This window comes from Haliotis rubra, unplaced genomic scaffold (genome assembly GCF_003918875.1).
Source record: "Haliotis rubra isolate DU_JTF1 unplaced genomic scaffold, ASM391887v1 Scf145, whole genome shotgun sequence".
Lineage (NCBI taxonomy): Eukaryota > Metazoa > Mollusca > Gastropoda > Lepetellida > Haliotidae > Haliotis > Haliotis rubra.
The window spans coordinates 1,798,660-1,822,942 of record NW_025765392.1 but is presented as its reverse complement, the minus strand read 5'-3'; the positions used below and the strand labels follow the sequence as shown (position 1 = coordinate 1,822,942).

The following is a 24,283-nucleotide window of genomic DNA, read 5'->3' as shown; positions in this document are numbered from 1 at the left end:
AAGGAGCCCTGAGACTTTCTTCATTTTCAGAAGCTGTGGAAATCTTAGGCACATTTTCTAGGCTTGCGTGGGCTTTCTTGGATATATTTGCTTCAGGGTCTGTATGACAGACTATATTGATTGCTGAATTCCCCAATAACGGCAGCTAAATCATCAGCTGATATCTGTGGTGGCCAACTATATACATCTACAAGAGTTTTGTGGTAATGCATGAAATGTGACATTCCATAGGGTAAATCAATAACTGTTATTATATACATTGTAAATTGTTAGCATGTTAAGGACTAAAGATATGGGCGAAAACACTACGCAGTAAACTACTGTATTTGACGAAAATTACAAACGTTTTCAAAAACCACCAGAGAACTCCGCAAACTTAAGTTCCAAATCACAAAACAGTTTTAAAGCAGAACGTGATATTGCAGGACCTATATAGTTTGTTTGTTGTTGAACGCCGCAATATTCCACCTAAATAAATCGAGTAAATAATCGAGTCTGGACCAGACAGTCCAGTGATCAACAGCATGAGCATCGATGTACGTAACTTGTATACGATGACATATGTCAACCAGGTCAGCGAGCATGACACAAACCGTTAGTTGCCTCTGACGACAACCTCCTCAGGAGGTGGGGAAGTGAAATTGGGTTTTACGTCGTGCTTGAGAATATTTCGCTCATATGACGACGTGCATGCATATGTATGTGTATGTGCGGCTGCTTGTACTAGCCCAGACTTAAGCTGGTTTTATAGTGCTAGCCCACTGAGATACCATGCCGCAGTGAAGCATGAATACCCCACTCAGACACATTATACTGACTCCGAGTCGACCAGTCCTTGTTGTACCCATTAATGCCGAGCGCCAGACAGGGACCAACAAGTACCATATTTTAACGTCTTTTGGTATGACGCGGTCGGGGATCGAACCCGCGACCTTCCGCTCTCCGGGCGGACGCTCTAACCACTACACCACGGAGGCGGTTCACCTCCTTAGGAATCATAAACTAAACTCATGACCATTTCTGGATCGTTTCTCTTTCTGCCACTACCTAATGTTTGTGAATACTTTCTCTTGCTGAGCAAACTGTTGGACACTCTAAACCACTTTTGTAGGAGTGTAAAAGAATTCTATTTCTTTGTAATAAATGTTCAAGTATATACCAACAGCAGCGAACGAGCAAATATGGTTTTACGCCGCTTTTGGCAATGGGGTTCACGCATTGTACCCATGTGGGGAATTGAACCCGGGTCTTCAGCGTGACGGGCGGACGCTTTAACCACTAGGCTATCCCACCGCCCTATATCACGATGAGAAAATGTCAAAAATGCGCTTCACATTTTAAGTTATAAAAATAATAATAAGGATTCATTTATATAGCGCCTAGTATCATCTGACTAATTGCTCACTGGACGCTGTAATCAGAATCTGATTATTATTACCCCGGATTACCCAAGCTGCGCTAGAAGGTTATAGTCACATGACATTATCCAACCGGGTACCCATTTTCTACTGGGTGAAGAGAGGCAATTTTGTACAAACTCACTTGCCTAAGATTAGAGCACATGCATCATATGTGCCTCATTGTGGGGCAGGAGTGAAGTCCTGGAAACTCTCAGGAGCCAAGCTGCCAAACACGGTCAACCATCCAAGGACTCTCCGAGCTCAACGCTGCTTAACTTCAACTGATTCGTGACTTGAGCTCTACGCACAGGACCACACACCACCACACGTGAGGTATGTGAGGTATAAAGCCTCCCTGAATATACACACGGTAGTATATTTTAAATGAAGGTATATTGAAACACAATATACCTTATTTTCAGTTTGAGATGTTGTCTACAACCGTTCGAATCGGTCAACCGAAACTATGTCGCCATACATACGCAGTAGTAATCTCAAAGCTTTAGGTGACGCCAAACAGCAAACATCACGAGACACGGCATAAATTACAGCCTTGCGAGTTTCCGCAGCAGTCTTTGAGAGAAACCTCAAAGTGTTAATTAAAGCTGTGGTTCTATTTTTCTTAAATCATAAATAGCTTTCTTCCTTCCAACTAAACATCACATGGTCACGGTAATTAATTAATCGACATAAGCATCCGTCTTGATCTTGTGATATCACTGAATTGAAGGAACATTAGCAACACAAAAAGGCTAAAAACACTCATATTTCTTTGTTTATTTAGAGATGAGGTTGCGAATCCTCTATCAACATGAAGCTTTTACATATCACACAATAAAGATAATGATACACACGCATTCCAATCGTGACTACTCGTGTGAATCCGGGACGAGCTGAAATTGGCGGAAACTGACGAGGTTTGACGAATGTATAATACTGTAACAGTTTCCATCTGATCTATGTACCTGTGAGTCTAACCATATTACAGCAATATATGGTCTTCACACATCGTATCTATGTACTACTGAGAACTGATGCACACTGGCATGAACGAAAGCGACAAGAAAAGACACTGTATATGAGAAATCTGTTTGTTGGTGAAAGCTGAACGCCACACGAGAGTATAGGCTCGTAATTTAAATACTAGATAGCTGGTCATTGAGTGAGTGAGTGAATGGAGTTTAAATCCGTCAGCATTATTCCATTAGGATATCACGGCTTTAAGCAAGAACAAGGAGGAGAGGGGTGGTGGGGTGGTGGTGGTGTGTGTGTGTGTGTGTGTGTGTGTGTGTGTGGGGGGGTTGGGTGTGTGAAGTGGGGAGCACAGGTTGATAGCATGATCCACGATCCCAGGGTGTGAAGACAATACAAACATCAGGGTTACACTTTGTAACCATCAGAGCCTTAGTAATTGTTTCCACAAGCCTTAGATAGAAATGACATATTTTGAACCGCAGTCCCCAATCGCCAATCTGACTCAGAATTCTGACCCTTCCTGTCCCTGAATTCCCCCTGGAAGGTAAGCCTTGGATACTGTGACAGGACCTATCCTGCCCCAGAATTTACATGGAAGGTAAGCTTTGATACTGTGTGCTATTCTGTTCCGGAATTCCCCCTGGAAGGTAAGCCTTGGATACTGTGTCAGGACCTATACTGCCCCAGAATTCCTCTGGAAGGTAAGCCTTGATACTGTGACCTATCCTGCCCCAGAATTTCCCCTATGGAAGGTAAGCCTTGATACTGTGACCTATTCTGCCCCTGAATTCCCCTGGAAGGTAAGCCTTGATACTGTGACCTATCCTGCCCCAGAATTCCCCTGGAAGGTAAGCCTTGATACTGTGACCTGCTGTGAGCCCTGCCCCAAATTCCCCTGGAAGGTTAGCCTTGATACTGTGACCTGTCCTGCCCCAGAATTCCCCTGGAAGGTAAGCCTTGGATACTGTGACCTATCCTGCCCCAGAATTTCCCTGGAAGATAAGCCCCATAATTCCCCTGGAAGGTAAGCCTTGGATACTGTGACCTATCCTGCCCCAGAATTTCCCCTGGAAGGTATAAGCCTTGATACTGTGACCTATTCTGCCCCTGAATTCCCCTGGAAGGTAAGCCTTGATACTGTGACCTATCCTGCCCCAGAATTCCCCTGGAAGGTAAGCATGGATACTGTAAGCTATTCTGCCCCTGAATTCCCCTGGAAGGTTAGCCTTGATACTGTGACCTATCCTGCCCCAGAATTCCCCTGGAAGGTAAGCCTTGGATACTGTGAGTTATTCTGCCCCTGAATTCCCCTGGAAGGTTAGCCTTGATACTGTGACCTGTCCTGCCCCAGAATTCCCCTGGAAGCTAAGCCTTGGATACTGTGACCTATCCTGCCCCAGAATTCCCCTGGAAGCTAAGCCTTGATACTGTGAGCTATTCTGCCCCAGAATTCCCCTGGAAGGTATAACGTAAGCCTTGACACTGTGAGCTATTCTGTCCCAGAATTCCCATGGAAGGTATAACGTAAGCCTTGATACTGTGAGCTATTCTGTCCCAGAATTTCCCTGGAAGGTATAACGTAAGCCTTGACACTGTGAGCTATTCTGTCCCAGAATTCCCCTGAAGGGTAAGCCTTGGATGCCTTGAAATGACCTATTCTGAATCCATCCACTGGGATATACGCAGGTATATGGGGAGCTGTTTTACCCTGGAACCAGCCAAGCAGACAAGCACTGATAGTGGAGACCTATTCTGTCCTGGATTCGCCCCTAGGAGACAAGCATGGGTACTGCTAACTCAGAATTCCCCAAAGAAGACAGGAATGATTGTTACAATCTACTGTTCACATATACTGCGAGTTGTGTCCTGCATAACCGGGAGTGAGTTTAGTTTTACGCCGCTTTTAGCAATATTCCAGCAATATCACGGCGGGGGACACCAAAAATGGGCTTCACACATTGTACCCTTGTGGGGAATCGAACCCGGGTCTTCAGCGTGACGAGCAAACGCTTTAACCACTAGGCTACCACACCGCCCCCCGCATAACCCGAATACAAGGACGCAAATCTCTCATCGTTCAAATATGCACAGCCCAGTTTAGGAGTTAAAACCAACGTTATCGTAGCAGTCATCAGACGTTCGTCTCACAAACTTCACATATCGCTGAGAATTTCCGTCATCGACGTTGTTGGATGCTGTACATTTGCCGTCCTCTTTCTTAATTTCCGCCTGACACGTTTCCACAAAAACGTTCTCGGTTGAGCACGCTTCCACAAACACATTCTCTGTTGAACATGTTTCCACAAAGACGCTGTCGCATATGGTGGAGTCTTCAACGCTCTCTTTCTTGACTGGCGAGTTGCACAGCTGGGGTCGAGGTGGGAATATTTCCAACACATCCTTTTTTCTGCAACTGATATTTTAAACAAAAAATGTTATTATTTCACATGTTTGTCTTCTACTTGTATGGTTACCAAACATGGGCAATGCGAGGTACACACAAAACACTGACGTTAGTATAGTGAGTGTGTGAGTTTAGTTTTACGCCGCTTTTGGCAATATTCCAGCAATATCACGGCGGGGACACCAGAAATGGGCTTCACACAGTGGCGGATCCAGAGGGGTTGGGTGGGGGGTTGTTTCAGGGGGGTTCGAGCCCCCCTTTTTTTAAAATGACTAAGATCACGTTGAAGATTTTTTGTTTGTGTTGGCGGAGCCAATTGGGGGCTCAGGGGGTTCAGACCCCCTGAACCCATTCCTTTCAAAATTCCTGGATCCGCCCATGTCACACATTGTACCCATGTGGGGAATCGAACTCAGGTCTTCGGCGTGACGGGCGGACGCTTTAACCACTAGGCTACCCCACCGCCCCTATTTGGAAATAACTCGGCAAGGGTTAAAATATTATCATTATCTGGTATATGGGCTCTGCTCTCAGTTTCAAGTAGACCAGAGCCACTTCCAGTATGCAGTGTATACTTCCTGTGTTAGTGTGACACGCGAGTCACGTGGTATTAACGCGAGCAGGGGAACCAAAGCCGTGTTCTCACAGTGCACTGACTCATGCATGCTTCACGAACACAAAAACACGGGGAAGACAACACTTAACCAACTACATCTGCTGTCGTTGTCAGATTCACAGACAGCTTTCTTCCTGGTGTAAGGTCATCGTAATCTAAACGTATCTACTGAAGTGGTGTTAAGCTACCCTTGTATCTGTTACAAAAGCCTATGCTCACATTTGACATCATTGTTTAATCTGTCTACCCAAAGTATGCCATCTGTTTCACGTATGTGTTGTATGGGGTGAATAGGTCCGCGGTCAAGAACCTAGTTTCAAGATGGCGTTAACATTTGTGCAATGTTCGAAACTGAGACTGTGTGTCCAAACCGGATGTGAAAAGAATGATCATAAAATGTCAAGTTGTTTTTTGAGTGACATCTTAGAAGGTGGAAGTATAATACTGACAAATTTAATGATGACAACTTCTTTTATTTCGTGAGCATTCCTCCTTTACAAAGCTATAATAGGGCGTATCGAAATGTCGCACTCACGAAATAAAAGAAGTTGTTATCTAAAAGGTTCGTCAGTATTATACTCCCAACTTCTAAAACGTTTGTTAAAAATGTCAATTGGATTAGGACAATATAATGCACGTCCTTAATCCCTCAGTGAGGACGGGCTATTATAGTACACGAATAATAATGTTGATAACAAGGACATCAATAATAATCATCATTATTGTTATATATACAGAATCTTACCCAAGTGTCTACTGATATCAATTATATCAACAAGAGTTGATAAAGTTACACATATCCGAGGCTTGCCGAGGATATTTTTACCTTTATCAACGAGTGTTGATATAATTGATATCAGTAGACACGAGGGTGAGATTCTATTTATCATCAAAAATCATTCTTCATTAGTTTTCAATGACAAATGTACATCAGGAGCGATGTACATGTGCAGCGATGTCATAGCGTTGTGACGTCATCAAGTTGATGGCGTCACAGCATTGTCAGGGCATTGTACAAAATCTACTGTCAAAACGATATCTCCTAGGAAATATTATAGCAGTTGCAAAATGTATATATTTTTACCTAAACTTATTCAGATATTTCTAAACATTGTCAATTTAATATCTCTCACACTTTGTTAAAGTATCCACGATGTAAGAGACTGGTTATCGGCAACTTGCGTAACTGACAGCTGTCTATGCCGCCGTTATCGCCCATGCCGCTAAGAGCCTAATTGAATATACCCTCCAGTGTTTGTAGTGACCGCTCCGGCCACAACTTAATGGTCAAATATTCACGCCTGTACACACTGTAAAATTAGACAGACGTAGATGTGTATGCTTAACCACGTACATTACTGGTTATTACTCAACTTTTCCGATAACACACGGCCAAGGCAATTATAATCTCTTAAGCCATCTGCCAAAATTGAGCAATATTGCGAAGCCACAACTCTTCAAAAGAGAGGTATAGCGTCACCTCCATATTTGGGAAATTGGTTATATCATACAAGCAGAGGGTCCAGCTATATAAGCACCAGGGTCTGACACATACATCAGTCTGACCCTGGAACCCTTCTGCTTGTATTAAGGTAAGCCATAGTTACTTATTACTTTGCTGTTTTCATATTTTTGCTTACAATGTGCCTTACTTGAACAATGAACCTAGTTCTACACGTTATCAAATCTATGTTCTAAACTTGTACCTTGGCCGTGCTGTTATGATATATGTAACTTGGTATCATTTACTACGGTAGTTCTGTATCCAACACTTTGTAAGATTACTCTAGTTATAACTTAAACATACAATTCGGCTAAGTATCACAGGCGTGGTTTACAAGTTAGGCTTTTATTATTTCTAGTACAGACGTGCAGTTGTTAACTATAACTATATAAATGTTTGTATTACACCTTCGTTACGGTAGAGGTACCTTGCATTGAGTATAACTTAAATGATAATGTTTTTTTATATAGTAATGTTTATATGTTTATTCTACCCTTCTCATGTGCATCAATGACATTTATATCATTGTGGTTGAATGATTTTGTATGACATTGAATCCATATATTAATAAAAGAGTCTGACCCTGGAACCCTTCTGTTTGTATTAAGGTGTGGAGATCCCTCCCGGCTAATTCCCCAATTCTAGGTACGAAGTACCTTGGCCGTAAGCCAAGCACGACTTCAATATCATATGATCTCACACAAGCGAATGAATGATAAAATTCTAAAAGGTGCGTGTATATCTGGTAGACCACCTTTGCGATCAATCGATAAATACATCTATTACTGACTTACCTTCTACACAGACAGATGAACGCTATCACCAGGAACACAACTGAAACAGTGTCTTGTTACTGACTCACCTTCTACACAGACAGATGAACGCTATCACCACGAACACAACTGGAACAGTGTCTTGTTACTGACTAACCTTCTACACAGACAGATGAACGCTATCACCACGAACATAACTGAAACAGTGTCTTGTTACTGACTCACCTTCTACACAGACAGATGAACGCTATCACCACGAACACAACTGAAACAGTGTCTTGTTACTGACTCACCTTCTACACAGACAGATGAACGCTATCACCACGAACACAACTGGAACAGTGTGTTGTTACTGACTTACCTTCTACACAGACAGATGAACGCTATGACCAGGAACACAACTAGAACACTGTCTTGTTACTGACGTACCTTCTACACAGACAGATGAACGCTATCACCACGAACACAACTGGAACACTGTCTTGTTACTGACTTACCTTCTACACAGACAGATGAACGCTATCACCAGGAACACAGCTGTAACAGTGTGTTGTTACTGACTCACCTTCTACACAGACAGATGAACGCTATCACCAGGAACATAACTGAAACAGTGTCTTGTTACTGACTCACCTTCTACACATACAGATGAACGCTATCACCAGGAACACAACTGAAACAGTGTCTTGTTACTGACTCACCTTCTACACAGACAGATGAACGCTATGACCAGGAACACAACTGAAACAGTGTCTTGTTACTGACTCACCTTCTACACAGACAGATGAACGCTATCACCAGGAACAGAACTAGAACAGTGTGTTGTTACCGACTCACCTTCTACACAGGCAGATGAACGCTCTCACCAGAAACATAACTTGAACAGTGTCTTGTTATTGACTCACCCTCCACCCAGAGAGATGAACGCTATGACAACGAACACAACTGGAACACTGTCTTGTTACTGACTCACCTTCTACACATACAGATGAACGCTATCACGAGGAACATAACTGGAAACGGTGTGTTGTTACTGACTCACCTTCTACACTGACAGATGAACGCTATCACCAGGAACACAACTCGAACACTGTCTTGTTACTGACTTACCTTCTACACAGACAGATGAACGCTATCACCAGGAACATAACTGAAACAGTGTGTTGTTACTGACTTACCTTCTACACAGACAGATGAACGCTATCACCACGAACACAACTGGAACACTGTCTTGTTACTGACTCACCTTCTACACATACAGATGAACGCTATCACCAGGAACACAACTGAAACAGTGTGTTGTTACTGACACACCTTCTACACAGACAGATGAACGCTATCACCACGAACACAACTGAAACAGTGTGTTGTTACTGACTAACCTTCTACACAGACAGATGAACGCTATCACCACGAACATAACTGAAACAGTGTCTTGTTACTGACTCACCTTCTACACAGAGAGATGAACGCTATCACCACGAACACAACTGAAACAGTGTCTTGTTACTGACTCACCTTCTACACAGACAGATGAACGCTATCACCACGAACACAACTGGAACACTGTCTTGTTACTGACTTACCTTCTACACAGACAGATGAACGCTATGACCAGGAACACAACTAGAACACTGTCTTGTTACTGACGTACCTTCTACACAGACAGATGAACGCTATCACCACGAACACAACTGGAACACTGTCTTGTTACTGACTTACCTTCTACACAGACGGATGAACGCTATCACCACGAACACAGCTGTAACAGTGTGTTGTTACTGACTCACCTTCTACACAGACAGATGAACGCTATCACCAGGAACATAACTGAAACAGTGTCTTGTTACTGACTCACCTTCTACACATACAGATGAACGCTATCACCAGGAACACAACTGAAACAGTGTCTTGTTACTGACTCACCTTCTACACAGACAGATGAACGCTATGACCAGGAACACAACTGAAACAGTGTCTTGTTACTGACTCACCTTCTACACAGACAGATGAACGCTATCACCAGGAACAGAACTAGAACAGTGTGTTGTTACCGACTCACCTTCTACACAGGCAGATGAACGCTCTCACCAGAAACATAACTTGAACAGTGTCTTGTTATTGACTCACCCTCCACCCAGAGAGATGAACGCTATGACAACGAACACAACTGGAACACTGTCTTGTTACTGACTCACCTTTTACACAGACAGATGAACGCTATCACGAGGAACATAACTGAAACAGTGTGTTGTTACTGACTCACCTTCTACACTGACAGATGAACGCTATCACCAGGAACACAACTCGAACACTGTCTTGTTACTGACTTACCTTCTACACAGACAGATGAACGCTATCACCAGGAACATAACTGAAACAGTGTGTTGTTACTGACTTACCTTCTACACAGACAGATGAACGCTATCACCACGAACACAACTGGAACACTGTCTTGTTACTGACTCACCTTCTACACAGACAGATGAACGCTATCACCAGGAACACAACTGAAACACTGTGTTGTTACTGACTTACCTTCTACACAGACAGATGAACGCTATCACCACGAACACAACTGGAACACTGTCTTGTTACTGACTTACCTTCTACACAGACAGATGAACGCTATCACCACGAACACAACTGGAACACTGTCTTGTTACTGACTCACCTTCTACACAGACAGATGAACGCTATCACCAGAAACACAACTGGAACAGTGTCTTGTTACTGACTCACATTCTACACAGACAGATGAACGCTATCACCAGAAACACAACTGGAACAGTGTGTTGTTACTGACTCACCTTCTACACAGACAGATGAACGCTATCACCAGGAACACAACTAGAACACTGTCTTGTTACTGACGTACCTTCTACACAGACAGATGAACGCTATCACCACGAACACAACTGGAACACTGTCTTGTTACTGACTTACCTTCTACACAGACAGATGAACGCTATCACCACGAACACAGCTGTAACAGTGTGTTGTTACTGACTCACCTTCTACACAGACAGATGAACGCTATCACCAGGAACATAACTGAAACAGTGTCTTGTTACTGACTCACCTTCTACACATACAGATGAACGCTATCACCAGGAACACAACTGAAACAGTGTCTTGTTACTGACTCACCTTCTACACAGACAGATGAACGCTATGACCAGGAACACAACTGAAACAGTGTCTTGTTACTGACTCACCTTCTACACAGACAGATGAACGCTATCACCAGGAACAGAACTAGAACAGTGTGTTGTTACCGACTCACCTTCTACACAGGCAGATGAACGCTCTCACCAGAAACATAACTTGAACAGTGTCTTGTTATTGACTCACCCTCACCCAGAGATGAACGCTATGACAACGAACACAACTGGAACACTGTCTTGTTACTGACTCACCTTCTACACAGACAGATGAACGCTATCACGAGGAACATAACTGAAACAGTGTGTTGTTACTGACTCACCTTCTACACTGACAGATGAACGCTATCACCAGGAACACAACTCGAACACTGTCTTGTTACTGACTTACCTTCTACACAGACAGATGAACGCTATCACCAGGAACATAACTGAAACAGTGTGTTGTTACTGACTTACCTTCTACACAGACAGATGAACGCTATCACCACGAACACAACTGGAACACTGTCTTGTTACTGACTCACCTTCTACACATACAGATGAACGCTATCACCAGGAACACAACTGAAACAGTGTGTTGTTACTGACACACCTTCTACACAGACAGATGAACGCTATCACCACGAACACAACTGGAACACTGTCTTGTTACTGACTTACCTTCTACACAGACAGATGAACGCTATCACCACGAACACAACTGGAACACTGTCTTGTTACTGACTCACCTTCTACACAGACAGATGAACGCTATCACCAGAAACACAACTGGAACAGTGTCTTGTTACTGACTCACATTCTACACAGACAGATGAACGCTATCACCAGAAACACAACTGGAACAGTGTGTTGTTACTGACTCACCTTCTACACAGACAGATGAACGCTATCACCAGAAACACAACTGGAACACTGTCTTCTTACTGACTAACCTTCTAAACCAGACAGATGAACGCTATCACCAGGAACACAACTTGAACACTGTCTTGTTACTGACTTACCTTCTACACAGACAGATGAACGCTATCGCCAGAAACATAACTGGAACACTGTCTTGTTACTGACTTACCTTCTAAACCAGACAGATGAACGCTATCACCAGGAACACAACTGGAACACTGTCTTGTTACTGACTTACCTTCTACACAGACAGATGAACGCTATCACCACGAACACAACTGTAACAGTGTGTTGTTACTGACTCACCTTCTACACAGACAGATGAACGCTATCACCACGAACACAACTGGAACAGTGTGTTGTTACTGACTCACCTTCTACACAGACAGATGAACGCTATCACCACGAACACAACTGGAACACTGTCTTGTTACTGACTTACCTTCTACACAGACAGATGAACGCTATCACCACGAACCCAACTGTAACAGTGTGTTGTTACTGACTCACCTTCTACACAGACAGATGAACGCTATCACCAGAAACACAACTGGAACAGTGTGTTGTTACTGACTCACCTTCTACACAGACAGATGAACGCTATCACCAGAAACACAACTGGAACAGTGTGTTGTTACTGACTCACCTTCTACACAGAGAGATGAACGCTATGACCAGGAACACAACTGGAACACTGTCTTGTTACTGACTTACCTTCTACACAGACAGATGAACGCTATCACCAAGAACACTGCCACAAAACCAGCAGCGACAGCCAGGATGATGTCTATCTGATCTGCGACTGGGAAAATACATAACACATTTTTAGTTAATAATATGTACTTACACATATAGTAAATTTCACTACATTTACGTACAATCGGGTTTCAGATGCGTGGGCATGAAAAATGCGTAGACAACACGAACAAAGGTGATGTGGTGCTGCACGTTTAGAAACATACACATGCATAAAGAAGTCGTCTTATGATTAGGAGACCTGCTCAGAGAAAGGATTCAGTGAATGTCATTTAAATTCGATAGGTCGTTTATATTCAACCCATGTGGGTCAAAGTCCCCTCTCGATAATGCAAGTGGGTAGGACAGGTTCCCATCAACCTAATGTAAGAGGCAACTAAAGAAGATCAAATTGTCCTGAGTTGATAGCATGTCATCGTGCCATGAAGGAGTCGATCGTTGCTCATTATATTCATCACTGGTTTGTCTGGGTCAGATTTGATTATTTACAAGTAGACGTCATAAATGCGGGTCTGAGGGGTAACCCAGTGGTTAAAGCGTTCGCAGGTCGGGCCAGGTGTTCATTCGAACCCTGGATTTGTACACCAGCTGGGTACAATGCGTTTGTTTACGAATCCGCGATACTGCTGGAATATTGCTTAAAGCGGCGTAATTCCGTAATCACTCATTCATAACGCTGGATCTTTGTCGCGTTAAAGAACAAGCAAACATTCCTACAGATTACACTGCAGTACGGTTATAATATACTCGACATCTACAACACAGAGTTCAGAATGTTTACCACAGACTCACTTTATCCAAGGTCAGAGAGAAACGACTGGGCAGTGAACATTTATGGCATGTCCGGAATCATTTTTATCAGTCGTTATCTGTACAAACATGAACTTGCCGACAAGGAAATACGGAGGTGGTAGTCGCCCTCCAAACACCAACAGGAACTTGAAACTCCCTTCAATGACTCAAAATTAACCTCACGCACCATCTCACAGTTGCACACTTCCTGAAACCAGCTATAGTATCGTTTACTCTATCCAAAGGCTTATAAAGATGATCACCAAGTGAGCTCTGACAAACACGATGTAGTGGGGACCTATATTATTTCCCTGTGGTTGAATTTCAATTACACCACCGGGTGTCTGTTTATCGTGACAAAAAGCGAATATTGTGATTAAGGCTTTAGACGTTATTTTGGCTAAACCAAATTTGTCTTGGTACCTTGCTTTCAAACCAAGATAAGGATCATTTGAATCTGGCAGCACAAAGGGAGGTAACTCTGGACAGTGAATGACAGCAATTTAGACGACCAGGCTTATAGTTGATAAGAGGAGTTACATGTATGTCTGTTAACTCAGAGAGTGAACATAGTTTTATAAACTTACTCTCAGAGGGCTTGATACGACGGACATTACTAGAGGACGGGGTTGTACAATTCCAACACAGAGAAGAATTGTCCGCGGGATCTGTTGCATACTCTACAAAAAGAATATTAAAATATTCAATCATGTTTCTGTCGGTTCTTTAAGTTTGTTAGCAAGGCTACATCCAACATTGTAGCCAGTTACAAGTAGTGTCAATCAAAGAGGTGCAAGTGTTAAATGCAGTGTAATTCGGGTTTCATACTGACTTAGCGAATCAGGCCTGTCATAATGGTAAGGACGCTTTTAGTTATGTTTACGCTGAGTACGTTTGGTAATAAGCAGCCACTTGCCTTCACCCTGTCCATTGTCTACATAATCTGACGTGGTTGGGTATTGAGTAATCCCTGTCGGATAGTTGCCTGTTGTTACGGAACCAGTCATTTTGCAGTTGATGTAAACACCACTTTCGTCCGTAGCTGGGCGCCGTATATGAAGCAGAATGAGAACATTTTATAATTATCATATTCATGAATACACAGTGCCATTTAGATAGTGGTCAAATGTAAGACGGTATACTTGGGATTACACTTTCTCAGTAAAATACAGATTAGTATACTTTTCGGGTGTGGATTCACACCCCTGGAACGTGGAAGCTGCAACGGCTCGGTGGGTTAGATCGCTGACTTTGTGTGCCGGCGACTAGGTGCCTGACTCTGAGGGTGTGGGTTCGAATCTCGGATGGGGCTCAACCCCACTAAAGTTCTAGAATCTGTACCTTATTGAGAAATCATAATCCCAAATATAACATGTGTAATATTACAACCACACATTGAATTCGTCTCAGACCTGCACCAATGGTAAATCCGACATTAGTCTTTATATGCCTTGATATAACGAACAAACCGTGACCTTCATACAAAATATAATTACATTAAACATTTCTTCCTGAACATTTAACCAGAACATGCATAATGATTTCTATAGTAAAACAGAAAAGAATAATATAATACTGAAACCTGTTCCAGAATATTACATATCAGTGTCGATGTTACTATGTATCACTGGGACCTCAAACCAGACAATTCAAGAATCTAAATAGCATCAGTTCATTTATACAACCTGGCATGGAGATGAGTGAGTGAGTGAGTTTAGTTTTACGCCGCACATCAATATTCCAACTATATGGCGGCGGCATGGAGATGATATATGAATCCCTGCACAATCACTACCAGCAATTACAACGAAACGTCAGGTGCCGTAACTGTATTTCAAATTCTATAGAGAATTAGCGCTGTTTTCCAAATGTATCTTTTGTGAAGTGAACTTTGTATGTAAATATTTCCTGAATAACTCCTGAAGTCCAACTTGAAGGTTCGGAAATCTCCCAAGTATCTTATTCAATTCCAGTAAAAAAGTGGCATACATGTATTCTAAGTTCATTGCACAATTAGCATTGTTTTCAAAATGTATCTTTTGTGAATTGAATTAACTATGTATATAAAGATTGCAACTGTTCCGACGACCAATTTGAAAGTGGGATGACTATGGATGAATTTATGGATGTCAACTTCTTTATTTTGAGGAACACTACTTTCAGTTCCAAAAGCTGTTCAAAGACTCCAACTTGAAAGCTCGGAAATCGCCAATTTATCTCCTGCAATACCAGTAGCAACGATAAACGTTTTACAAACATTGCGCCCGGAACATTCGTACGTCAGATTACGCTTTGCTAATGTATGATTAAGAAGTCCCGAGGGAATGTCTGTATCATCAGCCGTCTATGTTTGTCCATAAACTTCAGTTAATTGATATTTAATATCTACCTGTAATATTCAGCCAGTCTTTCACTGGCTCATGTAGTGTTTTGCTCGGCGCCATCATGACTGTGACGTTGTGTGTGCAGTCCTCGTGCGCCTCGTTCACCCTGTATTGTATAACGCACGAGCTGTTGTCTATAGAAAACACAGAACCCCGGGGTTTTTGGCAGTCACGGAGCTGGTCGAGAGCTTCTATACTTTGTACTTTCAAATTGACGCAGCCTTTGAAGGGCGGCGTATACAGGTCACACTGACATGTGACGTCATGGCTCTGAAGGTCGAGGTAGCTGATGTTGTGGAAAAGATGAATGTGCTTTCGAATCATGATGTTTCTCTTGCACATGTTGACTCTGGTTGTTTTAGCTGGAAGAGACCACAGCCTGTTTCACTTTCACAACACTGATATGACGTCATGTTTGCAGATAACGGCGCCAGCGACAGCCACGACGATGATGACGTAGATGCTGACGCAAAGTGATGTATGACAATGAACACAATGACGGCACTTCTAGTTGATTGGTCTGTTTGTTTAACGCCGCACTCAGCAATATTCCAGCCATAAGGCGGTGGTCTGTAAATAATCGAATCTGCACCAGAACATCCAGTGATCAACAGCATGAGCATCGATCTACACAATTGGGATACGATGACATGTGTCAACCAAGTCAGCAAGCCTGACCACCCGATCCCGTTAGTCGCCTCTTACGACAAGCATGGGTTACTGAAGATCAATTCTAACCCGGATCTTCACGGGTGCGGCGCCTCTAGTACATGCACTGCTATTAGCGACATGCACTATTGTTAACTGCTCTGTATACAACAATTGCTAATGTTAATTGTTACATAACATACACTGCAGTCAACTGCTATACAAAAGCATGGACTGTTGTTAACTGTTATATACACAACATACACTGTTGTTAACTGTTATATACACAACATGCACTGTTGTTAACTGTTATACACAACATGCACTGTTGTTAACTGTTCTATAAACAACAATTACTGATGTTAACTGTTATACACAACATGCACTGTTGTTAACTGTTCTATATACAACAATTACTAATGTTAACTGTTATACACAACATGCACTGTTGTTAACTGTTCTATATACAACAATTACTAATGTCAACTGTTAAACACAACATGCACTGTTGTTAACTGTTCTATATACAACAATTACTTATGTTAACTGTTATATACACAACATGCACTGTTGTTAACTGTTCTATATACAACAATTACTGATGTTAACTGTTATACACAACATGCACTGTTGTTAACTGTTCTATATACAACAATTCCTGATGTCAATTGTTATACACAACATGCACTGCTGTTAACTGTTCTATATACAACAATTACGGATGTTAACTGTTATATACACAACATGCACTGTTGTTAACTGTTCTATATACAACAATTACTGATGTTAACTGTTATACACAAAATGCACTGTTGTTAACTGTTCTATATACAACAATTACTGATGTTAACTGTTATACACAACATGCACTGTTGTTAACTGTTCTATATACAACAATTACGGATGTTAACTGTTATATACACAACATGCACTGTTGTTAACTGTTCTATATACAACAATTACGGATGTTAACTGTTATACACAAAATGCACTGTTGTTGACTGTTCTATATACAACAATTACTGATGTTAACTGTTATATACACAACATGCACTGTCGTTAACTGTTCTATATACAACAATTACTGATGTTAACTGTTATATACACAACATGCACTGTTGTTAACTGTTGTACACAACATGCACTGTTGTTAACTCCTATGTACAATATGCAATACTGTTAACTGTTACGTATACAACAATTACTGTTGATAACTGCTATACACAATATGCACTGTTGTAAATGCTCTGTATGAAAGTTACTGCTGATAGCTGGTGTAGACAATACAACTGCTGTTAAGTTGGTAAATACAATATGCACTGGTGTTAACTGGTATATACAACACACACAGCTGTTAACTTGTATATATAATATGCACTGCGATTAATTGACAATATGCACTGTTGTTAACTGGTATATACAACATGAAGTGCTGTTAATTGGTGTATACAACATGCACTGCTGTTAACTGGTGTATACAATATACACTGCTTTTAAGTGGCATAGACAATATGCACTGCTGTTAACTCGTATATGCAATGTGCACTGCTGTTAAGTGGTATAGACAACATGCACTGCTGCTAACTTGTATACATAATATGTACTGCCAATAATTGGTATATACAGCATGCACTGTCATTAAATGGTATATACAACATGCACTGCTGTTAACTGGTATATACAACATGCACTGCCGTTAATTGGTATATACAATATACACTGCTGTTAACTTGTATATACAACATGCACAGCTGTTAATTTGTACATAAAATAAGCACAGCCGTTAATTGGTATATACAACATACAATGCCGTTAATTGGTATGTGAAACATGCACTGCTATTAATTTGTATATACAACATGCACTGCTGCTAACTTGTATACATAATATGTACTGCCAATAATTGGTATATACAGCATGCACTGCCATTAATTGGTATATACAATATACACTGCTATTAACTTGTATATACAACATGCACGGCTGTTAATTGGTATATACAATATGCACTGCCGTTAATTGGTATGTACAATATTCACTGCTGTTAACTTGTATATACAACATGCACGGCTGTTAATTGGTATATATAATATGCACTGCCGATAATTGGTATATACAATATGCACTGCTGTTAACTGGTATATACAACATGCACGGCTGTTAATTTGTATATATCATATGCACTGCCGTCAGTTGGTATATACAACATGCACTGCTGTTAACTGGTGTATACAACATGCAGTGCTGTTAGCTGGTATATACAATATGCACAGCTGTTAACTGGTGTATACAACATGCAGTGCTGTTAACTGGTATATACAATATGCACTGCTGTTAACTGGTGTATACAACATGCACTGTTGTTAATTTGTATATATAATATGCACTGCCCTTAATTGGAAAATACAACAGTACGGAAGTACGAAAAACGCCGTTAATGAGGATTCGTAATCATGCGACAATGATATATAATATGGTTTTTTTCACATCAACGTGTGTGTGTCTTCAACTGTGAATAGCCGTATTATTTTGCATTTGTGAAATAAACGCATCAAATATTTATACTCTGTTTTAAAAAATCTAGATAAACATAATTTGTAACACCATAACAGTAGGATTTCTATCGTCACAAAATTAGTATTTTCTCGCTGTTTGAGTTGAAGAGTTTACTCAGTCATCCATCCATTTTAACCTACTTCCTGTTGATAGGGAGGCATTCTATCAGGATATCCCGTTTCAATCGACTCTGCTTTTAGCAGAAATTTCTTGTGGATGTAGAAAAAAAAGGTTTGGGCACTTCTATTAAGCATGACATGTAACGATGTAATGTGAAGCAAAATCTTAAACACATCAGTGAGTGAGTGAGTATAGGTTTACGCCGCACACAGCAATATACCAGCTATATGGCGGCGGTCTGTAAATAATCTAGTGTGGACCAGACAATCCAGTGATCAGCAGCATGAACATCGATCTGCGCAATTGGGAACCGATGACATGGGTCAACCAAGTCAGCGAGCCTGACCACCCGATCCCGTTAGTCGCCTCTTACGACAAGCATGGGTTACTGAAGATCAATATTCTAACCCGGACCTTCACGGGTCCTTAAACACATCAGAGTTATTATATTCGTAGCTTGGCATCCGAAGAATAATTCCACGAAACCTTAAACCTTGTTACGCTTTGACCTGATGTTTGACAATGGAAAGAAAATCGACTTTTGCAACAGTTGTACTGATCTAAATAGTCAACACTAATTAGATAACAGAATTTACAATATATTGTCTAATTTTGGAGGGTATTTTCTCCGAAGGCTGATTCCCCTCTACCAACCATTCGTTGGCATGTGCGCTTCTTTTTCAACTCAATGGGTTTTTGAAGTGTTTCCAATTCGTCGTGAGTATGTGCAGTGTGCCATAAGCATTTCCAGCCTCTTGAGTATTTTTCTTTATCACCAAAGGCCCGAGATAACCAACTAATTAGCCCACAACTGGTTCCCACGTAGTGAACATGTTGCCATTCACGAATAACTACAGTTGTGTACAATTTAACCAAATGTAACTCTCACCAGTTAAAACCAGAAGGCTAAAGCAACTCAATTAACTAAATCATATTCCTCAAATAGTAATTGTTAGAATTCTTCAATAAAATGACGGATTGACTTCAAGTAGACTTTAGCGAATGAGCAGCCATAGAAAAGAATCGGACGTTCTTGAATTGATTGAAATTTCCATAAACATGAACGCTTACCTTCTTGAGATTTCATTTTTTTTAAACTTGCGTATATGTAGACTACTCAAAAGGGGTTTAGGAATACCAGATTTTAGTATTATGACTATAGTAATCTGTCACACCAGATTAGTATTATGACTATAGTAATATGTCACACTAGATTAGTATTATGACTATAGTTATCTGTCACACCAAGATTAGTATTATGACTATAGTAATATGTCACACTAGATTAGTATTATGACTATAGTAATATGTCACACCAGATAGTATTATGACTATATGTCACACCAGATTAGTATTATGACTATAGTTATATGTCACACTAGATTAGTATTATGACTATAGTTATCTGTCACACCAAGATTAGTATTATGACTATAGTAATATGTCACACTAGATTAGTATTATGACTATAGTAATATGTCACACCAGATTAGTATTATGACTATAGTAATATGTCACACCAGATTAGTATTATGACTATAGTTATATGTCACACTAGATTAGTATTATGACTATAGTTATCTGTCACATATGTCACAAGATTAGTATTATGACTATAGTAATATGTCACACCAGATTAGTATTATGACTATAGTTATATGTCACACTAGATTAGTATTATGACTATAGTTATCTGTCACACCAAGATTAGTATTATGACTATAGTAATATGTCACACTAGATTAGTATTATGACTATAGTTATCTGTCACACCAAGATTAGTATTATGACTATAGTAATATGTCACACTAGATTAGTATTATGACTATAGTAATATGTCACACCAGATAGTATTATGACTATATGTCACACCAGATTAGTATTATGACTATAGTTATATGTCACACTAGATTAGTATTATGACTATAGTTATCTATCATCACAAGATTAGTATTATGACTATAGTTATCTGTCACACTAGATTAGTATTATGACTATAGTTATCTGTCACACCAGATTAGTATTATGACTATAGTTATCTGTCACACCAAGATTAGTATTATGACTATAGTTATCTGTCACACTAGATTAGTATTATGACTATAGTAATATGTCACACCAGATAGTATTATGACTATATGTCACACCAGATTAGTATTATGACTATAGTTATATGTCACACCAGATTAGTATTATGACTATAGTTATCTGTCACACCAAGATTAGTATTATGACTATAGTAATATGTCACACCAGATTAGTATTATGACTATAGTAATATGTCACACCAGATTAGTATTATGACTATAGTTATCTGTCACACCAAGATTAGTATTATGACTATAGTAATATGTCACACCAGATTAGTATTTTGACTATATGTCACACCAGATTAGTATTATGACTATAGTAATATGTCACACCAGATTAGTATTTTGACTATAGTAATATGTCACACTAGATTAGTATTATGACTATAGTAATATGTCACACCAGATTAGTATTTTGACTATAGTATTATGACTATATGTCACACCAGATTAGTATTTTGACTATAGTAATATGTCACACCAGATTAGTATTATGATCAACGTTATCTATCATACCGTGATATAATTATGACAAGAAGTATCTGTCATACCAGATTTTTATTGAGCCTATAGTAATCTGTCATACTAGAATAGTATTATGACAATAATTATCTGTCATAACATATATTTATTAAGACTATAGTAATATGTCATACCGGGTTATAACGATGATTATCGTGATCTGACTTAGTAATAGTAATGTATCATACCAGATCATATTTATGACTATAGCTATCTGTCATACTAGATTATTTTTATAACCATGGTAAAATGTTATATCATGACATCATAAAGGTTTTCTATAACATTTTATGTCATGACACATTAACTATAGCCATATGAAAATATGCGGTGTTGTTGAACTTCTTTTCACATCATGGCGGATCGAATATGTTCATAAAAAGTGTATTTTTTAAATATATTTTCAGCAGTATACTTTAACGACTGCCTAGAAAATTTGCTCAATTTATCATACGTGAGAAATGTTTTACATATTTTGCAATATGCAAATGCTGACTCAAGGGTTTCAGTTTTAACACCTTGCACTATTCATGGGGATTAACAATCAATACTTAAAGCGTTCGCTTGTCACACCGAAGACCCAGTTCGATTCCCTACATGGATACAATGTGTGAAGCCCATTTTGGATGCCCCCTGCAGTGGTATTGCTTGAATATTGGCGGCATAAAACCATACTCACTTACTCACTTCTGGATGACAAATATTTATCAGAATTTGACCATCAAGCATCACAACACTGTACTGTACACATGTAATTGTGGCTGGTTTGGAGTTTTGTGTTTAATTTCCAACACTATATATGCACCCTAATAAGTACTGCAGCTTGCCGTTAGTTCATACGACCAAGCGGACCAGGAAATGAACTGCGCACCGCCCTGTCGGTAACTTGATACCAGAGAAATAACAGCCGAGCTGAACTTTTCATCAGTGTAGACATTGGTCCTTATGTAGCAAGAAGCACTTCATGGGACTATATGTGAACTTTAATATGACCCGTCATGAGTATAGTCATTGGATTACTCAACTTCCGAACTTTCAGCATTATTATTATAAGATTTATTCATGTGTTTTAAAATCCCAGCACGAATGAATATTTTGAAAATCAAATGTGTAATGTTTATAAAAAAATAATCAGGATTAATCATATAACACATAAGTTAGTAACGTTTATCACGAAAGCATATATTTATGCTCGTCAAAACTATATTTGATTATTGTGACATGAAGTAGTAATTTAATACATGATATAGTCAGATATAAAAAACCCACTATAATGAAAATTGCTAATGAAATTCCCAGTATTCGCACTTAGGTAGATAATTAAATAAATTATGGATTGCAAAATATACAAGCTAGACTCATAATAGTGTGTGTGTGTGTGTGTGTGTGCTGTGAGTGCTATAATGTTGTACTTAGTGAAAAACTGGCTGACATTAAACTCACCGTGGGCACTTTGGGAAAATATGATAAAAACATGCCCGCACAATGAAAAACACGTTTCCTGATCGCGAACGACTGTGAGAGTAATGAGTGAGTGAGTGAGTATGGTTTTACGCCGCTTTTTCCACTATTCCAGCAATATCACACCAGAAATGGGCTTCACACAGGTGGGGAATCGAACCCGGGTCTTCAGCGAGACGAGCGGAGGCTTCAACCACTAGGCTACCCCACCGCCCCTAAGAGCAATGAACACAAGCGATTACTGATCATAAGTCCACCTTTCCAAATTTGATTGCTTTAAGTGCTAAATTTGTTCCATTTCTTAACAAGGAGCTGATATGATTCTTACCTTGGACACTTTGAAAGTATACATAGAACCACAGAATTGCACAGTGAAGAACAACTTTCCAGATCATGGCCGACCTTCCCCGCGAGCAATGAACACCACAAGCGATCACTGTTCCCATGGCTGCTTGAACCCCGCATACTTTCCGTAGTCCATTGTTCTATATTAAACTCTTCCTTTAGGATGACAAATCATACTACTTGTGATTATCCGTTTCAGTTTCTGGTCTTTGTGCGACACCCTACTAGTATTTGTAAGCATAGCTGATATTCACTGCTTGTGTCGTAGAATTGGCCTGCTCGTGGCTCAGTACCTCCGTTCATATGCGTCTTTAAGGAGCTGATGGTGTCATTTCCTCCACTAGTTACACGGGACGTAATGCCTGTATTGTGGTATCAACTTAGCTGGGATATTTATTTAGTCAATTTATGTTGTTAGCTTCCGATGCAGATCCATTAACGACATTATGCGAGGACTCGATTAGTGTTTGTGGGTTTGTGGTTGTGGACATAAACAAAATAAACTTCACACAGAGGTCTCGGAGGCTGTGTGAGTGTAGTATTATAACCATTGAACCAAACTCTTTGAATTCCATATTTTACATCATCTTGTTAACAAAGCTGATGCTGTACGCCTATAGTCAATACATAAAAGCAAAAACGTTTCATGGATTGTTAGTTTCCAGTAATGGATTATAAGTAAAGGAGAAGGTTTTTTCCCAAACATCTAAAAATAATCTGTCCTCTGGAAATACCTACTGATCGACACATGAATGTATGTTTGAAAGTGAGTGAGTGAGTGAGTTTAGTTTTACACCGCACCCAGCAATATTCCAGCTATATGGCGGGGTCTGTAAATAATTGAGTCTGGATCAGACAATCCCGTGATCA

The 24,283-nt window shown here is 40.2% G+C and overlaps 1 protein-coding gene and 1 long non-coding RNA gene across 6 annotated transcripts; one reads left to right on the top strand and one right to left on the bottom strand.

Annotated features, from left to right (window-relative positions):
* The first annotated feature begins 2,925 nt into the window (after positions 1-2,925).
* Positions 2,926-3,550, top strand: LOC124269508. The gene is made up of 3 exons (XR_006896523.1): positions 2,926-2,973; positions 3,128-3,223; positions 3,500-3,550. It is a non-coding gene; the product is annotated as an uncharacterized LOC124269508 (long non-coding RNA).
* On the bottom strand, positions 3,144-23,715 carry LOC124269507. 5 transcript variants are annotated; one of them, XM_046704536.1, is made up of 8 exons: positions 23,397-23,715; positions 15,677-16,033; positions 14,204-14,329; positions 13,875-13,967; positions 12,454-12,541; positions 3,472-4,788; positions 3,298-3,346; positions 3,144-3,243 (listed from the first exon to the last, which is right to left on the bottom strand). In XM_046704536.1, exons 1-6 carry the CDS (start codon positions 23,512-23,514, stop codon positions 4,473-4,475), a joined length of 1,098 nt encoding a protein of 365 aa, XP_046560492.1. In that variant the 5' UTR covers positions 23,515-23,715; the 3' UTR covers positions 3,144-3,243; positions 3,298-3,346; positions 3,472-4,472. The 5 variants fall into 5 exon arrangements, with proteins under 5 accessions (XP_046560492.1, XP_046560494.1, XP_046560493.1 ...); XM_046704538.1 differs by having other exon boundaries at positions 3,616-4,788; XM_046704537.1 differs by lacking the exon at positions 3,298-3,346.
* Positions 23,716-24,283: the final 568 nt, after the last annotated feature.